Source organism: Petaurus breviceps, unplaced genomic scaffold (assembly GCF_028583685.1).
Source record: "Petaurus breviceps papuanus isolate PSGF00001 unplaced genomic scaffold, PetGlider_PUasm1.0 90702, whole genome shotgun sequence".
Taxonomy (NCBI): domain Eukaryota; kingdom Metazoa; phylum Chordata; class Mammalia; order Diprotodontia; family Petauridae; genus Petaurus; species Petaurus breviceps.
The window spans coordinates 5,365,483-5,386,298 of record NW_027187317.1 but is presented as its reverse complement, the minus strand read 5'-3'; the positions used below and the strand labels follow the sequence as shown (position 1 = coordinate 5,386,298).

The window sequence follows — 20,816 nt, the reverse complement described above, 5'->3', positions numbered from 1 at the left end:
TAATATGAACAGAAGTATTTATAAAACACTGTAAGCTTTCCTTTAATAACACTAATGATAAAGGATGCCTATTGGTTTTTTTGTTTATTTTTTTGTTTTTTGGAGGGGGGAAGGCAGGGAAATTGGGATCAAGTGACTTGACCAAGGTCTCAAGGCTAGTAAGTGTTAAGTGTCTGAGGCAGAATTTGAACTCAGGTCCTCCTGACTCTAGGGAGGGTGCTCTATTCACTGCACCACTTAACCTGCTCCAAGGATGCCTATTGTTACTACTATTATTTGACATAGTCCTAAAAATGCTCACCATAGAAATAACTTTATGCGTTAGCAAAATTTTTATTTTATTTAGCTAAGTCTAAGCTTCTCGCAGCTAAAGCCATGTTTTTAATTTTTTGCAAAAACTTCAAAAATTTTATATAATCAAAATTATCCATTTTGTCTTGATCTACTTGATACCACCTTAATCTTTATATGTTCTATTTAAATGTCCAGTATCCAACTCAACTTTCAACCGGGATTAGAGTATGGACCAGTATCTCTGCCTTGGACTTTTTCTCCTTTAATTTTTCCTCAGCTTCTCCTAGGTTTCAACAAATATTCACTTCCCCAAATTTAACTTCTGACCTTTTTCACTGGTGTAAACCCCTCCAAATAATCTACACGATTTCCTTCTCCTTATTCAGCTTACGTCCTTCTTATCTCTTTCACTCCTACCAAAATCTTTTGCTACAGAATCAGGAAGTATAAGTAGTGTCCCAGATGTACATTATGGTTCCATTCCTCACGAATTAATACACATTGATTATGTCCTTACTATGTTCCAGGCACTGTGCTAAGCAGTAGGGATACAAAGAAACGCAAAAGGCAGTTCCTACTCTCAAGTAGCGTCTCATAGAGTGGGACCAGATTGTGCTAGACTAAACTGACAGATAGAAGTGATGCTGTTTACCATCATTGTAGAAAGTCTTTGATAAAATCCCTCAAGCTGTTCTTACAGAAAGGATGCACCATTGGGAAGAATATAATACAGTGACATGAATCCAGAAATAGCTGAATGATCATACTTGAAGAGTAGCCATTCACAGTTTCATGTCAGAGTGAAAATCTCCACTAGAATCTTCCAGGGCTTAACCCTCTACTGTTTAATATTTTTTTCATCAATTTATTGGATAAGGCTTAATATATGGCACCCTTTTATATGTGTAAATGACATAAAGCTGGGGAGGGCATAGCTAATATATAGAAAAAATAAGAATCATATTCAAAAACATCTTGACAGGCTAGAACATTGAACTGAAACTAGTAATATGAAATGTAATAATATTAAAGGTAAGGTTTTATAATTGGATTAAAAACCAACTTCACGGGGTATAAGGTGGGTTGAAATGACTAGATTGTACTTTAAAAAATTTAAGAGTGTTTTAGGAGGATGAAAGTGTGGTGTGGCAGGGGGACAAAAATTAACATCTTAGGCTGATTTAGGCAAATCAATGGCCCTTAACAACAGATTGAACTGGGGTAGGGGTTTGAAGAGATAGTGAAGAGTTAAATATGACACCGTGGTTCATAGTCTAGGGACCTACGGACTGAGACTCGTGATAGTTATTCTGGAGAAGAGAAGACATGGGGAAGAGGATGAGGAAGGTAGCTGCCTTTAGCTAATGGAAGGATTTTCACATTGAAGAATCAGATTTTTCTTCTTGGTAGAATTAAGAGCAATGGGTAGAAGTTGCAGAAAGGCAGACTCTCTGTAAGGAAAAGTGTGCCTAACAGAACTGTCCAAAAGTGAAACAAATTGATTAGGAAATAATTAGACTGCTATGACTGAAGTTCCTTAAATGAAAGCTGGGTTGTCCTTTTCTGGGATGTCCACATAGAGATTACTGTACTGTATTATCCTCTGGAGTATCGTGTTTTGCTCTAAGTGCCACATTTTAATAGAGGACATTGCAGTATATTCAGAAGAAGGGAATTAAGATGATGAGAAAAAAGTCAAAATTTCCATATGAACCTAAGTTGAAGGAGATGGTCGCCTTGAATAAGAGAACCCTTGAGGAAGAAGAAGACCTGATGGCTGTCTTCAAGTTTAAAAGTGTCATGTATAGGAAAGATTAGACTGTTCTGCTTGACCCCAGAGGGAGGAATCAATGATGATAGCTGGAAGTTATATGAAGGAATAATTAACACTGATATATGGAAAGCTTCTTAGAGCTATTCAAAAGTGAAATAAACTTCCTCAAGAGGTAATATGTTCTTCCATCACTCTAGGTCTTTGGGTGATGTCAGGATGACTACTTGGTGATAATAGAGAAAGGATTTTCAACTAGGAATATTTTGTTATAGATGGCCTGTGAAACTCATTCTTCTCTGGAACATGTGATTCTATGAATATCTGGAAAGAAAAGCAACAAGAATTTTATTTATGTGGGATTAGGACTGGACCTATTATTTCATTCATACAGGAGTTCTGAGGAGAGAAAACCCTCCTACCAAGGCAGTCTGGAACCTTCTCTGGAATTTATAATCTTAGAAAGTTGCCTAGAATACTGAGAGGTTAAGTGACTTGTCCCATTATCACACAACCACCATGCATAGGAAGCTAGATTTGAACTCCAGTTTTCCTTATTCTGAGATAGATTACCTGTCTATCTATTAGTTTATACTGTCTTGTTTTGGGAATATAAATATAATTTTTGTTTGGCGAAATTGGTTATGTATTAACAGTTGGTATGCATTTTATGTAATTGACACTGTGGAATGGAGAAGAACATTTAGTACACAAATTTGAAGGAAGAATTTGAAAAAGTATGAGGTATTGCTAGTTGTGGTGGCACAAATCTGCCATCTCTGATATCAGGTGGTTTTGGGTGGTTGAGGCTGTTAGATTGCTTGAGCTCAGGAGTTCTGAGCTGCAGTAGGGCTAAACCTGAATGGGTGTCCATACTGAATTCATTGTGATGGGGTTCCAGGATGGGGGTGGGGGGTAGGCATATTGACTAAGAAAGGAATGAACCATCTGTATTTGGAGCATGTCAAAACTTCCGAAACTTCACCGGTGGGATCATGCTTCATTAATATCATCTGTATTTCCAGTTGGGAAAACTAGAAGACTCAGGAAGACAAAGTCTTGAAGAAAAAGTATGAGATATTGAACATAATTATAAGTTCTAAGATGGGTTATATATGGTGTAACTGGAATCAGGAATTTGCTTCAAATCCTTAAACTCTTTGAGCCTCAGTTTATTCATCTATATAATTGGGCTAATAATTTGACAAACTGACTCATAGGATTGTTGTGAGGAAAATGCTTCAAGTGTTACATAAATTAAGTTACTAGATTGCTACCAGAGGGTGTCTTTCCTGCTTTTTATTCCCTAGAGTTGGGATGCTTAAACTTTGATACAGTTTTGTAAGCTTCAGAGGGGAAGTATCTTCTCTATTCTTTTTTTTTTTCCTTTTAATCAGAGTTGTCTCTGCAATGGTGAATGAATGATTCCCTACTTCCCAGAACAAATTGCTTATATTTTATCCAATAAAATTAATAATTATTTTCCTCCAAAGCAGCCTTCATCCCAAAGCATCTGTGCTAAAGAACTCTATGGAGATATTTCTTTTTACTCTGTGATGGTACCAGGTGATATTAGAAGCATATGCTTTAATAAAATTTCCTTTCCAACCTATAAGCACAGGAAAAATCAGAGTTCTAAAGTTCCAAGGTCATATCTCCTTTTAGTCTTAGTAGTATAGAATACAAGAACATTTTATACTTTTCAGAATTTGAGTTTTCAGTGTTTTAATATTTATATTTAAAACACAAAAATGTTGAATACTACTACCTCAGAACATGCACACACAAATACACACACACATACACATGTACACATGCATGTGCATTGGAATTTAGCAGTTAACTCTGGTAAGCTCTGGTAAGGACAAGAAATAAAGACTAGCGCTATCAAGTTGTTTTTTTTCCCTCATATTACACAACTTAAAAAAATACATATAACCACAGATTTCCAACAAGCTTCTTTTAAAAAATTTCATGTTTTTTTCATGTTTACTGTAACATTAGTTGAAGTAATGCAATATTAAAGGGAATATTTTAAATTCACCTTAATTAAGCTACAAGAATTATGCTTTGCTTGATGTAATGAAAAAAGAGAATCTAAAATGAAGTAGCATCATTGTGTTCATTTGTAAATAACATATTGCAGCCAACTGTTTCTTAATTGCCCAGACTGTTGATAAATAATCCAGTCCTGCTGCTCTCCACAGACAATTTGCTTTCGATCAGACCAGGCAATTCAAATAACACTAATTATAGTGAAACCCTTTTATAGTGAATTCCCGTTTGCCATGGGGGAGCACCCCAGCATAAGAGTTAAAGAATCCCTCCTTTGATTGTTTCCAGACACCTAAGACATATATTAGACATTTAATTTATTGAGTGAGCCCAAACTGAAATAATAAAAATGTATAAAGTTGTATATAGCATTGAAAAGGACAGACACAAGAGTTTAAGTACTTATGTCTTACTTTTTATGATACAGTGGTGAATTATGTTAATTTAATATCTGTAATTAGAAGGTGGAACAGATGTTGAGACTTAGTTTAAAGATATATGGCCATTAGAAAAACTTACATTACCAAATGAATATTCACAATACCAATCATTTTTTTTTACACCAGTAGAAAGATCTGATTTTACTAGAAAGAAGCTAGGACTTTAGGAAGTGTTCTATATCCGGGGATTCACTATAACATGTTATCAGTGTATTTATGATTTTATGGTGTTAAAATGAATATTAAATGAAACTAAATTCCCAAGGATTACTCAGGAGGCAGCTAAGTACATAACATTTTGTACAGATGGTTGGAAGGCACAATTTTGCTCCATCACTGCATCCGTATCCTTGAACGATTTCGACTGAAGACAGCATTTCTTTGAATTTTTCATTAAACCAGACGTCTTGAAATATGAATTCCTTTTATGTTTCTGTGAGTTTTGGCTAAAAGAACCCCAGTGAATAAATCATACAATACTACATGTCACCAGCACTTGTGAATATTTCTGCTTTGTTATTCTATTCTCAGTAGAGCACCATTGATTATCAAACTCAGCGGAGAGCATTTTATGATCATATATCTCCATTAGCTCCTAGTTTGACTACCATAGATTTTTCTGGTTAAGCCTGCATTATGTATTAGGAAGCCTATCTCTTCAATACAAAGTTTGATTTTATTCTCTCTAAGCCTAGAACTCTTATTATGTATTATGTATAAAGATTCTTATCTTTTATATGTAAAAATAAGAGCACTGTCTTTGTGTAACTGAAATGTATGCCATCTTTTTTTTCTTCATTCACAGACAGCATATTTGACTATGAAGATGAATTTCTACAATGAAATGGCTGTCAGGGTAAATATTTCTTCACTTGTTAAACAAATGAAAAGTCAATTGTGCTCTGAATTTGCTTTTAATAAAATGAGCAAACTAGAATAATATAAACTTGATTGATATGCTGATGGTAAGGAGAGGAAATATCATATAGTTAAAAAGTTAAAGTTATACTAAATAATCTGAGCATTGTTAAAATTATGGCAAGATATAAATCATATAAATGTATGTGTTTTAATATGTTGTGTTTCTAAGATGCAGTAAGAAAAATGCCCTAGATATGAGAAATAAAGCTTCTTTTAATAGAAGGAATGGAAAGTCATATAGGCTCCAAATTCTACTAAATATATGTCCCCTTCAAAACATTACTGACAAGTATCATTCAGCTTGATTATTTCTAGTGGCAAAAACTACATTATTCTTTTTTAGACGGCTCTAATTGCTTGTTTGGTCCTTCTTATATTGGACCCAGCCTACTGGTCTATAACTTAGGTCACACAGAATAAAAATTATCCCTCTCCCACATGATAACTCTTCACATATTTGAAAATAGTTAACTTTCTTCATGTCTTCTATTCTATACACTAAATATTCCTTGTTCCTTCAGTTATTCTGTATATGGCAGAATTTCAAGTCCTCTCATTAACCTGGTCAGCCTCCATTGACCATGCTACAGTTCTTCAATGATTCTCATAAAATGTAGAACACAGAACTGAATACAATAATCCAGAAGTTATTAAACCAGTACCAGTTTATAGAGGATCTATTTTTTTCCTGGACCAACCACTAAAAATCTATTCTTATGATTCAGTATGGTACAGAGGTGACCCAATTTTCTCGAAGGCTATATCAGTAGAGTGCAAAATCTGCTGGGTCTATTTCCAAGCTGGAAAAACTGGGTATGGGTTCTACAGAGGGACTTCATGTATTTTGTCCAGATAATAGCCTAAGTTCAAGTACTGTCTTTACAATTTGGCTGCATAGTGTTGAAGTTTGACTATAGCAACTCATCAAGACCAACTTAAAAGCATTGAAGAATTGTCCTCTGCTATAATATGTCTACATAGCTAAAGATAAAGATCACAAATATTGTTGGTCTGGAAATTAGCTTTCTTTCTCTCTTCTTTTTTTTTTTAACACTTCACACTATTAAATGAAACTGTTGGTCCACTGACTTAACACTACAATATTATTTTCTCATGAACTATCTGGCCAGGTCTCTTTAAAAAAAATTCGGATACGCCCTTTATAGCTCAATTTGTACAACTGGTTTTTTGAAGCTAGGTACAAAACTTTATTTGCATTTATCTCCATGACATTCTATCTCGTTAGATTTAGTCCATTTATTATTCCAATTAGTTGAAGTCTTTTTTGGATCCTATTAAAGTTATTCAGTATATTATCTACCACTCCCAGATTTGTGTCTTCCATAAATTTGATAAATATATCACCTATATTTTCAGGCAAATCTGACAAAGGATACTGAATAGGAGAGAACCAAAGGACTGTATGATCCTGGACAAGTTACTTAACCTCTTTTTGCCCCAGTTTCCTCAACTATGTAAGCACTTATTTTGCAGGATTGTTTTGAGGATCAAATAAGATAATAGTTGTAAAAAGTGCTTAGCACAATGCCTGGCACCTAGTAGGTGTTTAATAATGCTTATTTCATTCATCTACTTTCCTTTGAATTTTCCCCATGTTTACCAAATAGGAAAATGCTATGTATTGCAAATAAAATAGAATCTAAGTAGCAGGGAATTAAAATTAAAATTAAGCTGCAAATATTTTACCACCTCTTTCTTAAAACTACCTGATCTAATACATTTAGTATTGATCATGGCAGGCAGGGTGCTAGGGTAGTGTCTGTATTAGCATATGGTTTCCTGGGTTTCTTGGCATAGACATGAGAAAAACATAGAAACCTTGGTCCCTTTGTTGTTATTGATGAGTTCTAGATTGTGTCAGAGAAATCTTGGGCCTAGAAAACACTGCTTCTTAAGAATTAGAGCTTCATAATCTGACTCACTATTGATTGGAGAAATGCAAATTAAAACAATTCTGAGGTACTACCTTATATCTGTTAGATTGACTAATAGGACAGAAAAGATTAATGACAAATGTTGCAGGGGATGTGGGAAAAATTAGACATTGATGTCCTATTGGTGGAGTTGTGAACTGATTCAACCATTCTGAAGAGCAATTTGGAACTATGCCCAAAGGACTATAAAACTATGCATGCCCTTTGACCTAGCAATACCACTACTAGGTCAGTTTCCCAAAAGAGATAAAAAACAAAAAAAGAAAAGGACATATAGGAAAAGGACATATGTATGTATGTATGTGTACATGTGTGTATGTGTATTTGTATACACATATATAAAATATAATATATACACACATATATATCAGCTCTTTTCTCAGAGTGAAGAATTAGAAGTTGGGGTAATGCCAATCGATTGGGGAATTGGCTAAACAAGTTGTGGGATGCAATTATGATGGAATACTATTGTACTACAAGAAATAGTAAGCAGAATGCTCTCAGAAAAACCTGGAAAGACTTGCATGGACTGATGCAAAGTGAAATGTACTGTGTACAAAGTAACAGCAATATTGTAAGATGATAAGTTGTTAATGCCTTAGCTATTCTCAGGGATACAAAGATCCAAGTCAGCTCTGGAGTACTTATAGATAAAAAATGCTATCCATCCCAGAGAAAGAACTGAATTCATATTGAAGAATACTTTTTTTTAATTTTTAAAATTTTTCTTGAGTATTTTTGTCTCTGTTTTCTTTCACAACATGACTAGTATGGGTGTGTTTTGCATGGTTACACGTGTATAACCTATATCGAATTGCTTGCCTTCTCAGTGAAGGGGGTGGGGTGGGAAGGGTGGAAGGGAGAGAATTTGGAACTCAAAGTTTTAAGAACAAACTTTAAAAATTGTTTTTACATGTAACTGGGAAACCATAAAATACTAAATAAATAATTTTTTTTTAAAAAAAAGAGCTAAAACTTCAGGGTGCTTAGATCAGATTGTTCTCCATCTCCCAATGTTTCTTCCCATTGTTTCTCTTGTCTTGGTTTTCCTCTGGAAATATTTCTTTATTATGGAAGTTCCTCACAAGTCTTTGAAGTTTCTGGTGATGTCTTAATACATAAAATCATTGGATGACAGATACAGATTTGGAAGGGGTCTTAGAAGTCATCTAGTTTAATGCCCTCAATTTTCAGATGAGGAAACTGAGGCCCAGAGATATGAATTGATTTACTCAAAATTCCACAATTAGAAAGTGGCAGGGCTGGGATTCAAACCCATGCCCTCTGAACCTTTGTACTACACCAGGATTGGGGGGGCCACAGGTTCCCCATCCCTGTCTACACCATTTTCTGATCTAAATTAAGAGGAAACAAACATAAAGCTATTTGATTTAGTCAGTCAGTGATAGGCTAGCTGTAACAACTGTTCCAAATACTTTTTCCACTTTCTTCAGGAGATCTCAAAGAACTAGATTTTTGCTCTGTACTAATAGAGATTAGTTGCACTTAGATGCTGTCATAAAAGACTGGTATATATATACCATGTTTCCCAGATAATAAGACCTATCCCGAAAATAAGCCCTCCCCTTACTGTGTAAGATTCCTCTAAAATAAGCCCTCCCCCAAAAATAAGCCCTATTGAGATTGCTACTGTAGTGAAGGTGATCCCCTGCGCTACACGCTACATTACGGTACCCTCTGTATGCACCGTCAACCCCCCCCCCCCGGGTGAAACGCACACCGCGCTCCAAGCTGCATCCAATCAGAGCTGCAGCAGTGAGCGCGTCATCCTGTTCTTCCCCAGTGATTTGCTTGCTGGCACCATTGAGAGCAGTGCCGCGGAGGAGAGCTGAGGCAGGACAACATAAAAACCCAGTATGTAAGCGGGAGTGAGGGGGCATGATGGAGGATATAAAGGGCATGATGGAGGAAAAAAGAAGAACTCAGGGGGCATGATGGAGTGAAAAGAAGGACTGATGGTCATAATTTTATTATTCTGTCTGTTTTGACCCCCAGACATGAGTACAAAAAGGAAGAGCTATACTGTTGAGTATAAGAAAGCAATTGTAGAGGAGTCACATGTCATTGCTGTCAATGTTCATTAAAATAAGCCCTCTGGTGTTTTTCTGTCCAAAAAAATAATAAGACAGTGTCTTATTATCGGGGAAACACGGTACATATATATATATATACACACACACACACAAGGATGTGGGCATATGAAAGTGAACCTGACAGGTAATGTCAGAAAAAAAATAGGAAAAATTAAACTCTTTAATGTTCCAGTAAAATAAAAAGCTCACCCTTTTTATAGCAATAAATTCTAATAAACCCTAATATAAAGATCATTACAATACAGATTATATAATTTGTGATAAGGAATTCAACATTAAAAAAAATCGGAGACATGCCCTTGAATGTTGTAAAGCAAAGATACAGCTATTGCTTCCATAGTCACTTGGAATGTCAACATTATACTCCAACTTCTATAAAATGGGCATAAATTTATAGTGTCTGTGTATTGTGTATGCCATCTGTTAGAAGCAGGGCACAAGAGACAGTAGCCTGGACTTAGAGTCAACAAACCTGGATTCAAATCTCAGAGCTGCTGCATAATATTTGGGTGACCTTTGGCAAGTCATTCAAACTCCTGGGGCCTCATTTACCTTGTCTAAAAAATTAGGGAACTGAACTCTATGATCTCTGTGTTCCTTCTAACTCTAAACCTTACATTCTTATGACATCACAAGGGGATTCCACTGAACTAGAAAGGTATAAATGCAGGAATAAAAGTTCTACTGTATCATTAGCTTGAGCTATCTAAAGCTAATATCCTTGGTATGGCAAATATTAATTATTTAATAAACAAAAATAGTTTTCCATAGCTTCATGAATTTTGGATTGAAAGAGGAGTTAGAGATCATTTAATTAAATTCTTTATGAATTTATAAGTGCATCTGAAGTTCACACTTTACTTACTTTCTTAGAATTTAGAAAGAATGGATAGTCCATGACTCTTTAAAACATTGACTAGAAAGACTAAAAAAAGCCTTATTTTTTTAAGTTACATTTCTCTGTAGAAAGTAGATTGGTAAAACTTATGCCACTGATTACTAAATATTCATTTAAGACATCACTAAGGACTTAACAGAAGCAGAAAAGATTAAGAAGAGGTGGCAAAAATACACAGAACTATGCAAGAAAGATCTTAATATTACCACTAACCATGATGGTGTGGTTACTGATTTAGAGCCAGACATCTTGGAGTATGAAGTCAAGTGGGTCTTAGGAAGCATTGCTAACAGTAAGACTATTGGAGGTGATAGAATTCCAGCTGAGCTATTTAAAATTCTAAAAGATGATGCTGTTAAAGTGTTGCACTCATTTTGCAAGCAAATTTGGAAAATTCAACAGTGGCCACTGGATTGTAAGAGATGTTTACCTTCTTATCCTAAATAAGGTCAATGCCAAACAATTGCACTCATATCACACACCAGCAAAGTTATGGTTAAGATTCTACAAGCTAGGCTTCAGCTATATGTGAACTGAGAATTCCTAGAAGAGCAGGCTGGCTTTCGAAGAGACAGAGGAATTAGAGACCAAATTGCCAGCATTCTTTGAATTATGGAAAAAGCAAGAGAGTTCCAGAAAAACATCAACTTCCAGCTTCCTTGACTACACTAAAGCCTTTAACTGTGTGGATCATAACAAAATGTGGCAAGGCCTCAAGTACACATAATCTTACTTGCCTCCTGTATGTGGTCCAAGATACAATAATTAGAACTAAACATGGAATAATGATTGGTTTAAGATTAGAAAAGAAGCATGACAAGGCTGTGTATTGTCACCTTTTTGATTTAATTTATAGGCAGAATACATTATGAAAAATGCCAGACTGAATGACTCAAAAGCCAGAATTAAGGTTTCTGGGAGAAATATCAACAGTCTCAGTTATGTAAATGATACCACTCTGATGGCAGAAAGTGAAGAGGAATTAAGAAGCCTCTTGATGAGAGTGAAAGAGGAGAGTGTAAAAGCTGGTTTGAAGCTTAACATAAAGAAAGAAAAAATGAAACCTTGGCTATGAGTCCCACTACTTCCAGGCAAATAGAAAAAAAATGGAAGCAGTGGCAGATGTTATATTCTTGGGCTCAACAGATCACTGCAGACAGTGATCAAGGCCATGAAATTAAAAGATTCAAGAAAGAATCTTGGAAGAAAAGCTATGGAGAATCTAGACAATGTACTAAAAAGCAGAGACATTACCTTGCTGACAAAGGTCTATATAGTCAAAACTATGTTTTTTCCTGGTAGCAATGTATGGCTGTGAGAAATGGACTATAAGGAAAGTTGAGCAACAGAGAATCTATGCTTTTGAATTGTGGTACTGTAGAAGATTTTTAAGAATCCCTTGGACAGAAAGGAGATCAAATCAGTCAATACTTAAAGAAATTTATTCTGGCCATTCACTGGAAGGCTAAATACTGAAGTTGAAGCCTAAATACTTTGGCCCCATAATTAGAAGATGGGACTTCTTGGGAAAGTCCCTGATGTTGGGGGAAAATGAAAACAAAAGTAAAAGGGGATGGCAGAGCATGAAATAGTTAGATAATGTCATGGAAACAAGGAACGTGAACTTGGACAGACTTCAAGTGGAGGATAGAAGATTTGGCATGCTATGGTCCTTGGGGTCACAAAAAGCTGGACATGACTGAATGATTAAACAATGACAACAACACCAACTACAACAAGGGTTATACTCATGAGGATTTAAAAATCAGATTTTTTTTAAATTAAATTTTTTATTTATTTTTAGTTTAGAAATTAGAAGTTTTCTTTCTTCTTCCTTCACCTTCTCCTCTCCTGCCACCACCACACCATTCAGAAAGAATTTTGAAGGGGAAAAGAAGTCATAGGAAATCAATTTGAGATGGAGAGTACAGCAATCAATAGAAGTAAAGAGAGAGAGAGAGACAGAAAGAGAGACAGAGAGAGAGACAGAGAGAGAGAGAGATAGAGACAGAGACATAGAGAGACAGACAGAGAGACAGAAAGACAGTTGATCCCTTCTTGTTGGTTTTGACCTTGTACATGCTGTTGTAAATATTAGTTTTTAATGGTAAAGAGTAATTTTCTACTTTAATAATTTTAATATTGGAAGGATACTTTTTTGTTTTCACTTGAATTACTGATTATGAATTTTCATCAACAAAACTAAACTCAGTGAGGTAGGGAATCTTTCTATAAGCAGATGGCTTTTGGTGTATCAAGGTTCTGCCATTTGTTTTAGTGCTTAAAATAAACATTATTTATAAGACCACTTACATTTTGATGTTACTTAATGAGGAATATGCATCATTGATTTGACTAGCTTAAGAGGTCATTTAGAACTTGCCCGTTAACAAGCTGTAATCTGCTGAGCACACAATGACTTTGTTTAAAATTATCTATTCAGTGCTGATCAATGGTAATAATTGTTTTGTACCAATCACTTTTAAAAGTTGCTAATTACTTTGAAGGGCATGCACACCAGTCATTTTTTGGAAGTACTAACTCATTCACCTTGGAATAAAAAAGAAATATCATTGTTAAAATTTGCACAGTCTTGCAAAAGTAAAATTTATATTCAATTGTTGACACAATATTGAATATCATTGGTACAAGAACATGTATAAAAAGTCCAAGAAGCCACACATTGCTAAAGAAGTACCACAGTGAGTGCAGTAGAAGTTCTGTCATAAGGGGGAGTTCCTTATTCCAATAAGGCATAAGGTTAGATCTTATTAGATAAGTCAGGTCTTGTGAAACTCAACAATTAATACTGTGGATTACCTCCCTGAATGACTTCTCAAGAAGAGATGCTACCTTATTGTCAAGTGTTTAATCCCTTAAAATGTATAAATATGCGAAATAGAACTATCATCATACAAATTCCCAAATGACCAAAACACTTCCTCATACAGCTTTTTGGGCTTTGCACAGTTAAAGATAAACAGGAAAACCTTAAGTCAAGTTTTGAAATTTTAAACTTTTTTTTTTCTGTATCGTTTGACTCCTTTTTCTACTCTTTTGCTTCCCATATCAACTATTTAGGCTTTAAGTTCATTTGCCTCTCTCTACTCCCCCTAGTCCCTTCACCTGTCCTATATAACAAAACAAAGACCTTGTTATGCTTTTTTTCACTTGATGATTGCCTGATTGCACTTTAATGTGGGTGAATTTCAATAGTGTGTTCCTCCCATATGTCTCCCATGCTGTTCTACTCAGGTGCTGCACCTGCATATTGCAGAAGCACCTTCAAAGAATTCTTTATTAAAATTTATTTTTGTTTTCACTACATTTTATTGATATATTTTGTTTTTGCATTGCCTAAATTTTCTCTTGTTTCCACTTCCTTCTCCTGGAGAAGCATTTCTTATAACAAAGAATTTTAAAAAAGGAAATAAAGAGAAAAAGATTCAGCAAGATCAACCAATACATTAAAAAATATGATATTATATGCAGTGTTTCACATTGATGAATCTCCCACTTTTATAAAGGAATGGGAAGGAAGTGTCCTTTTACATTTCTTCTTTGGAGCCTAGATTGTTCTCAAAATGGAGAGAGAAGACAGGGTCTAGCTAATATGGCATCAAGCTAAACTGAAGAGGAATGAAATTCAAAGAGAAGTAGAATATTTTTTGGAAGCCTTTGCAGATTGTACTCTGAATGAGAGGAATTAGGTAACCAGAGCTAGAAAGTACGCAGTTATAGGGCAGGGAAGTCACCAAGTATAGAAAAGCGTGGAGTTTACTCTGAGAACAAGCTTGTCTCTTTGTTTGATATCTTGGGGATCTAGGCCTAGTAGTAGTATTGTTAGATCAAAAGGTACGTACAGTTTAGTAACTGGGGTCATAGTTGCTTTCCAGAATGACTGTAGCAATTCACAGCTCAACCAATGATGCACTAATTGTTTTTCCATGGCCCCTCCCAAATCTTTCATTTTCCTTTTTTGTCAACTTTGTCACTATGATGAATATAAAGTAGAACTATTTAATTGCTTTAATTTATGTTTCTCTAATTATTATTATTAGGTATTTGTTATTATTACTAGTTAAGTAATTATTATTATTAGTTATTTGGAGAACTGTTTCATATGGCTATTAATAGTCTGAATTTCTTTCTTTGAAAACCATTCATATCTTTCAGCCATTTGTCAATTGATTCTTATTTCCTTTCCATTCTTATAAATCTTAAACAGTTTCCTTTATATCCTGGAAACAAAACCTTTTTTAACACTATCTTCAAAGATTTCTGTCTTCTCTCCTTCCTTGCTTACCCCCTGTTTGTCTCAGTTTCTTCATTTGCAAAATGGAAATAATAATAGTATCTACTTCCCAGGATTATTGTGAAGATCAAATGACTTAATAATTGTAAAATGTTTAGCAAAGTTCCTGGAACATAGTATTATATAAATATTAGTTTTCCTCTTCCTCCTCCTCCTTTCAATAATTAATTTAGGAATTTAGAATACAATCTATTATTAGAAAAATATTTTGAATGCTTGATCGTTACTTTTTATCAACCCAATATTTCTAATAGACGTGCTAATTAAAACTTTGGCAAACTAATGTATAAATGAAAATGTTATAAATGAAAAGTCATGATTATATTGGATATACATTCCAATCCATGTTTATTTTAATTTTGATTCAATATGATAAATATTTGGGCATGATTATTTTCCCTACAATATTGAATGTAATAAAATATTTATTTTTCTATAAACAGATTCAGAAGCGGTGGCGAGGATATAGGATCCGGAAGTACTGCTTTAATTACTATTACTTGAAGGAATATCTGAGAGCTATTTCTGACACCAATCAAGCAATCAGGTGATAAAAAACAATAGTAAAATGGTGAATCCTTATCTCAAAACAAATGATAATAATAATTTCAATTTAGGGGCAGAGAGGTGGTACAATGGAAAGAGTACAGGTCTGTAGTCTGGAAGATCAGAGTTCAAATCTGGCCTCAGACACTTACTGAGTGAGACTCTGCAAGTCGCTTAACCCTATTTGCTTCAGTTCCTTATCTGTAAAATTAACTGGAGAAAGAGATGGCAAACAACTCCAATATGTTTGCCAAGACAACCCCAAATGGGGTCACAAAGAGCTGGACATGACTGAAACAACTTAACAGCAACAAAAATTTCACTTTGTCCTGCCAAGTTTCCTATCTATTACCTATATAGAAATTTCAAAAATACTAAATGTGATTTATTTTGCTCTCGAAAAATTGCTCAATGAAGATTTCAGAATGTTTTTACATATCTTACATGTACATGTATTGTCTGATTACATCATCAGCCTAAAGATAAAATTAACATTAACATCATTAACATTCCGTTAACATATAATCTGATGCTAGCTTATATGATGTATTGTTTTAAAAAGAATTTGGTTGATAGGTATGAGATGTATTTTTTAAAGTAAGGGTCCTTGTCCTGCAATCTTTGAGTCTTCTTTGGAGAAGGGCAGGTCAGATTCCCAAGATATCTCTTCATGTCACCTATGAACCACATTTAGACAACCCACGTGGAAATATATATCTTATACAAACACAATCTTACATGTACATATAAACACAATAAATGTATGCACATATATACACATCTGACATGTATGTATATATATGTACACATACACTTATATGAATCTTACTATAACACTATTGACTAGAAAGTGGAATTCTGTCAATGACAGGTCCATCTTGTACCCCATATTGAAATTTAGTTAACTAAAGGTATAGAAAGACCTCATTTTAGTTATGGAGCTAGAAATAAAATCTCTAAATCTCTTCTTTTTTTTGGCCCAGTGAATTTTTAAGACAACCAACTCATTCAACATCTAGTTAGTATTTATTTATATGGATACAAAGGGGAAAGGGAAGAGAATAAATATATATTAATGCTAAGTGCCCTCTGTGTGCCAAGCTCTATATTAAGCACTTTAAAAATATTATCTCATTAGAGATATGAATCCAAAATTGGCTATAAATGACTTATAATTTAGTATAAGGAAAATTTAGAATACTTAGTTTAGGTATCAACACAGTCATTTCAAAATCCCTAAGAGAACCAATTTTACTCCTCACAGATAGTTAATAATAAACACAATCAGCTTTCTTGTAATTTTTTTTTAAGTGAGTCTCAACTTAGATCACAAGTTTTAATATTATTAGGATTTGGAGATTTCAGTGGCCTACGAGGTTAATATAAATTACTAAGGTAACATGACTGCCAAAAAATATGACTGCAATTTTAGGCTATAACAAGGGAACTGAGAGTTCCACTGTATTTTTTTCCTTGTTGCAGCACAACTAGAACATTGTGTTAAGCTCTGAGTATCACATTTTCATAAGAACATTGATAGTTTGGAGAGACTCTAGTATGCTCCTCTAGGAAACTGAAAAACCTAAGTTCATTCCATAAAAGTATCATTTAAAGGAACTAGATGTTTAGCTGGCAAAAAAAATAGGTTTAGAAGAGGATATTATAAGCTACATATACACATATGAGAAAAGGGATTAGATTTGTTCTGTATGACTCCAGAAAACAGAATTAGGAGCAATGGATGAAAGTTGCTGAACAACAAATCTGAATTTGACATAAGAAAAAAATTATGTAACAATTAGAACTATTAAAAGGTAGAATTGTCTGGCTTTGGAGGTAATGAATTTCTCCTCACTCTGAATTCAGCCAAAAAGTGAATGACTGACTCTTTAACTCAGGATGATTCTAGATAGTCTTTGAGATTCCTTCAAAGTCTGAGATTCTGTGTCTCTGTGACTTTGTGGTTTAGTTACTGAACTATGAAAGGGACCTCATTATGATACACTTACCTATAGAGTAAATAGCACCTATACCTAGGACAGTCTTACAGTGAGAAGGCTGCATTTCATTTTGCCAACTATCATGTAACTGCCAAAAAGAGAACATCTTAGTTGCTATCAACTTGATATGCTAGTACTTTTAATTTGTGTTTACTAAAAATTCAGTTTAATTACATAAATTAGGTGATTTTAATTATTTGCTTATCTAAGAAACTGTTTCCTCCTTCTAATTCGTTAGTTCAGATAACATGAACATATAGATAGCTCTTCATGTCTGTTTTTATTATCTTCATCAGTTATATCTTGTTCAGTATGGAACTGACTTCAAGGCACCATGTTATGGTGTTTAATTTTTAGTTCCCCCCTCCATAATATAAGGGAATGGTTATTTTTTGTCCTATTTGTATTCTAACTGTACCTCCAACTGAGGTTAGACTATAACCCAAGTATTTATCCTAGACTTTGTTCTCTTCCCCCACCCCCTACTCTCACACCCTCTTACTTGGTGACCATATAAGCTCCCATGGGTTAAATTAGTATCGCTATGCAAAAGAATTCCAGACCTATATTCAGTACTCATCTCTCTCCTGAGTTTCAAGCTCACCAATTGCCTATTATAAACTGGATGCCACTAAAGCATCTCAAAATCAACATGTCCAAAACAAAACTCATAATCTTTCCTCTCAAAGCTTTCCTCCACCCAAAATTCTCCTGTTACTACTACACCACCATCCGCCTAGTTACTCAGGCCTGTGACTTCATTCTCACACACTACACATCCATTACACTCCCAGATATCATTATAACATCTCTCTTACTTATAATCATCTCCCTATTCACACAGCCACCACTACTGTATAGGCTCTCAGCAACCTCTTGTCTGAATTACTGCAATAACTTTCTTTTTTTTTTGGAGGGCAATTGGGGTTAATTAACTTGCCCAAGGTCAGATGGTTAGGTGTGTGTCTGTTGGGGGGAGGGGCAATTTCTGAGGCTGGATCCGAACTCAGGTCCTCCTGACTCCAGGGCTGGCACTCTACTCACTACGCCACCTAGCTGCCCCAACTGCAATAATGTTCTTCACCCCAATTTTTTCCCACCCCCCAACTCATATTCCAATTTGCGACCAAGGTGATTTTTCCAAAGCATTGGATGTCATCCCCTCTGATCAATGAGCTCCAGTGGCTCCCCATTACCTCCAGGAGCAAATACAAAATTCTCTATTTGCATTTAAAACTCTCCATAACTCAGACACTTCCTACCTCTCCAATCTTTTTTTCTACCTCATTCCTTTCCATGTATTCTGTGATTCAGCTAAAAAAGCAAGCTTGCTGTTCCTTGAGCATAATACTTCATTTCCCAGTCCCCCTTTTCCCTGACTTCCCCCCATGCCTGGAAGCCCCCTCACCTTTGCATTGGAGTTTCCCTGGCTTCCTTTAATCTTTCAGTTCAAACCCCATCTATGTCAGAAGCTTTCCCCAGTGCCCTCAGCTCTTGCTGCTGCCTTCACTTTCAGAATACTTTACTGTGTATAGATTCCATGTATGCCTAGTTCTTGACATATGATCTTCCTCAGGGGAAGAGACTGACTTTTGCCTTTCTTTATACCTCCAGTGCTTGGCACATAGTAAGAACTTAATATATTCTGACTTACTTCTCTGTTTCTGTTGAGAGTATTATCATCTTTCCACGAACCTGGTGAGCAAATTTGATGTGATCACCGATTCCTCAGTCTCATCACACATAATAAGTTGCCAAATCTTGCCTCTGTTTCCTTCCCTCCCCCACATATAGTCACCACCCTAGTTCAGGTCCTCATCATCTCATACTTGGACTATTACAAAAGCATCCTTGTTGACTTCAAATCTTTTTCACTACAATGCATCCACCACATAGGTTCTAGTGTGATTTTCCTAAAGGTCTGGTCTGACCATATCAATCGCTAGTTCAGAGAACTGAGGAACAAATATAAACTTTACTGTTTGACGTTCAAAACCCTTCTGAGACTATCCCTAACCTGTATGTCCATTTATATGACACATTGCTCCCCTCCATATTTCACACTTTCTTCACCATGGTCCTCCAATTGTATCTTTGGTTTCCCCATGCCTGGAATTACTCTCTCCTTATCTTTTTCTCTCAGAATTCCTAGTCTCCTTTGAGACTCAGGTCAAGCATCACTTTTCACCTGAGGTCTTTTATGATTCTCCTAGCTTCTAGTGCCTTCCCCACAAAACCTGTTTTATATCTATCTTGTATACACACTCTTTCTGGATCCTCCCTCAAACCTGTACTCACAATGGAAAGTTCAAGTGTTCTCTGAGGGTAGCTACTTCTAAAATTGTATCTCAGGAGTGTTTCCCATGAACAGTTCTCCAACAGATTCCGTTAGCTTTTAACAAAAGTTTTTATTCCAATGGCATAGCAAAAACAGTAATTACAAGGGGTGGCTACATAGCGCAGTGAGTAAAGCGCTGGCCCTGGAGTCAGAAGGACCTGAGTTAGGTTCTGGCCTCAGACACTTAACACCCACACAAAAAAACTAGCCTTGTAACCTTGGGCAAGTTACTTAACCCTAATTGCCCTCCAAAAGGTAAAAAAAAACCAAACCCAGTAATTACAAACTGCCTTCCTGTCTAACTCAGGGCATATGTTCCCACAAATACATCCCATGCCCATAGGGAGAGTAAGCACAGACTCTTGCAGTGGAGCACATGTATAAGGATTACACACTTGTCCTCAATATCTTTCCTCTTTTATTAAGTCCTCAGTAAGTATATTAGTGGATATTTCTTCTGGATGATTAACTCAGTGGGTCTTCCCCTTCACAAAGTATGGCATCTCTCCTGGACAGGTAGTCTACCTGCAAAACTTAACTGGAGTATTGCTGTGTCTTTGTTCAGAAGCTTGCCATTTTCCAGGGATAAGGTGACCAGAATTTTCACTTTTTTCTTTTTAACAATTCTTCTTAGTTCTCAGTCAGAGATCTTACCCTAACTTATGGTAAACATACAGCACATTTTCCAAGTCTTCATCTTTGCAGGGTAGGCTATAACCAGGCAATGGCCATTTGCCCAGTATTTATTAACTAGCTCTGAGATTAAGGGTTTCCAATTTTTTTAAGCTGTAAGTTTCTCTTACTGGTCTATGGTCCGTGTAAATGAAAAAGGGCAAAGGTCACCTGGGGGCAAGTTCATTGTCTTTTCTAGTATTTTCACACATAAATGAACTGCTCAAAGTAGTCCATCCCTTATAAGATACAAATGAGCTTATTTAGAGTAAGCATGAAAAAGTATTCACTCATGAGAAAAATCCCATCCTCTACTAGATGTAGATGCATTCTGAATGGGTCCTGCCCTTATAGGTAATTGTTCTTCTTACTTGCCTCTTATATCCTATAAATTTGCTGAAGTCTGAAAGGGGCATACTCTTACATGTACATTTTTGTCTCCTCTGATGTTATATTAGCTCCATAACGACAGGTACTATTTCATTTTTCTCTTTGTA

General features: G+C 35.4%; 1 protein-coding gene across 2 annotated transcripts in view; it reads left to right on the top strand.

Moving 5' to 3' along the window:
* Window positions 1-20,816, top strand: part of SPATA17 (spermatogenesis associated 17) — a 282,415-nt gene that overhangs the window by 73,906 nt on the left and 187,693 nt on the right. For both annotated transcript variants that reach the window (XM_069066027.1, XM_069066028.1), the window contains 2 exons: window positions 5,366-5,416; window positions 15,207-15,310. In XM_069066027.1, the coding sequence (XP_068922128.1) occupies window positions 5,366-5,416; window positions 15,207-15,310 (155 nt within the window). The remainder of the gene's footprint in view (window positions 1-5,365; window positions 5,417-15,206; window positions 15,311-20,816) is intronic.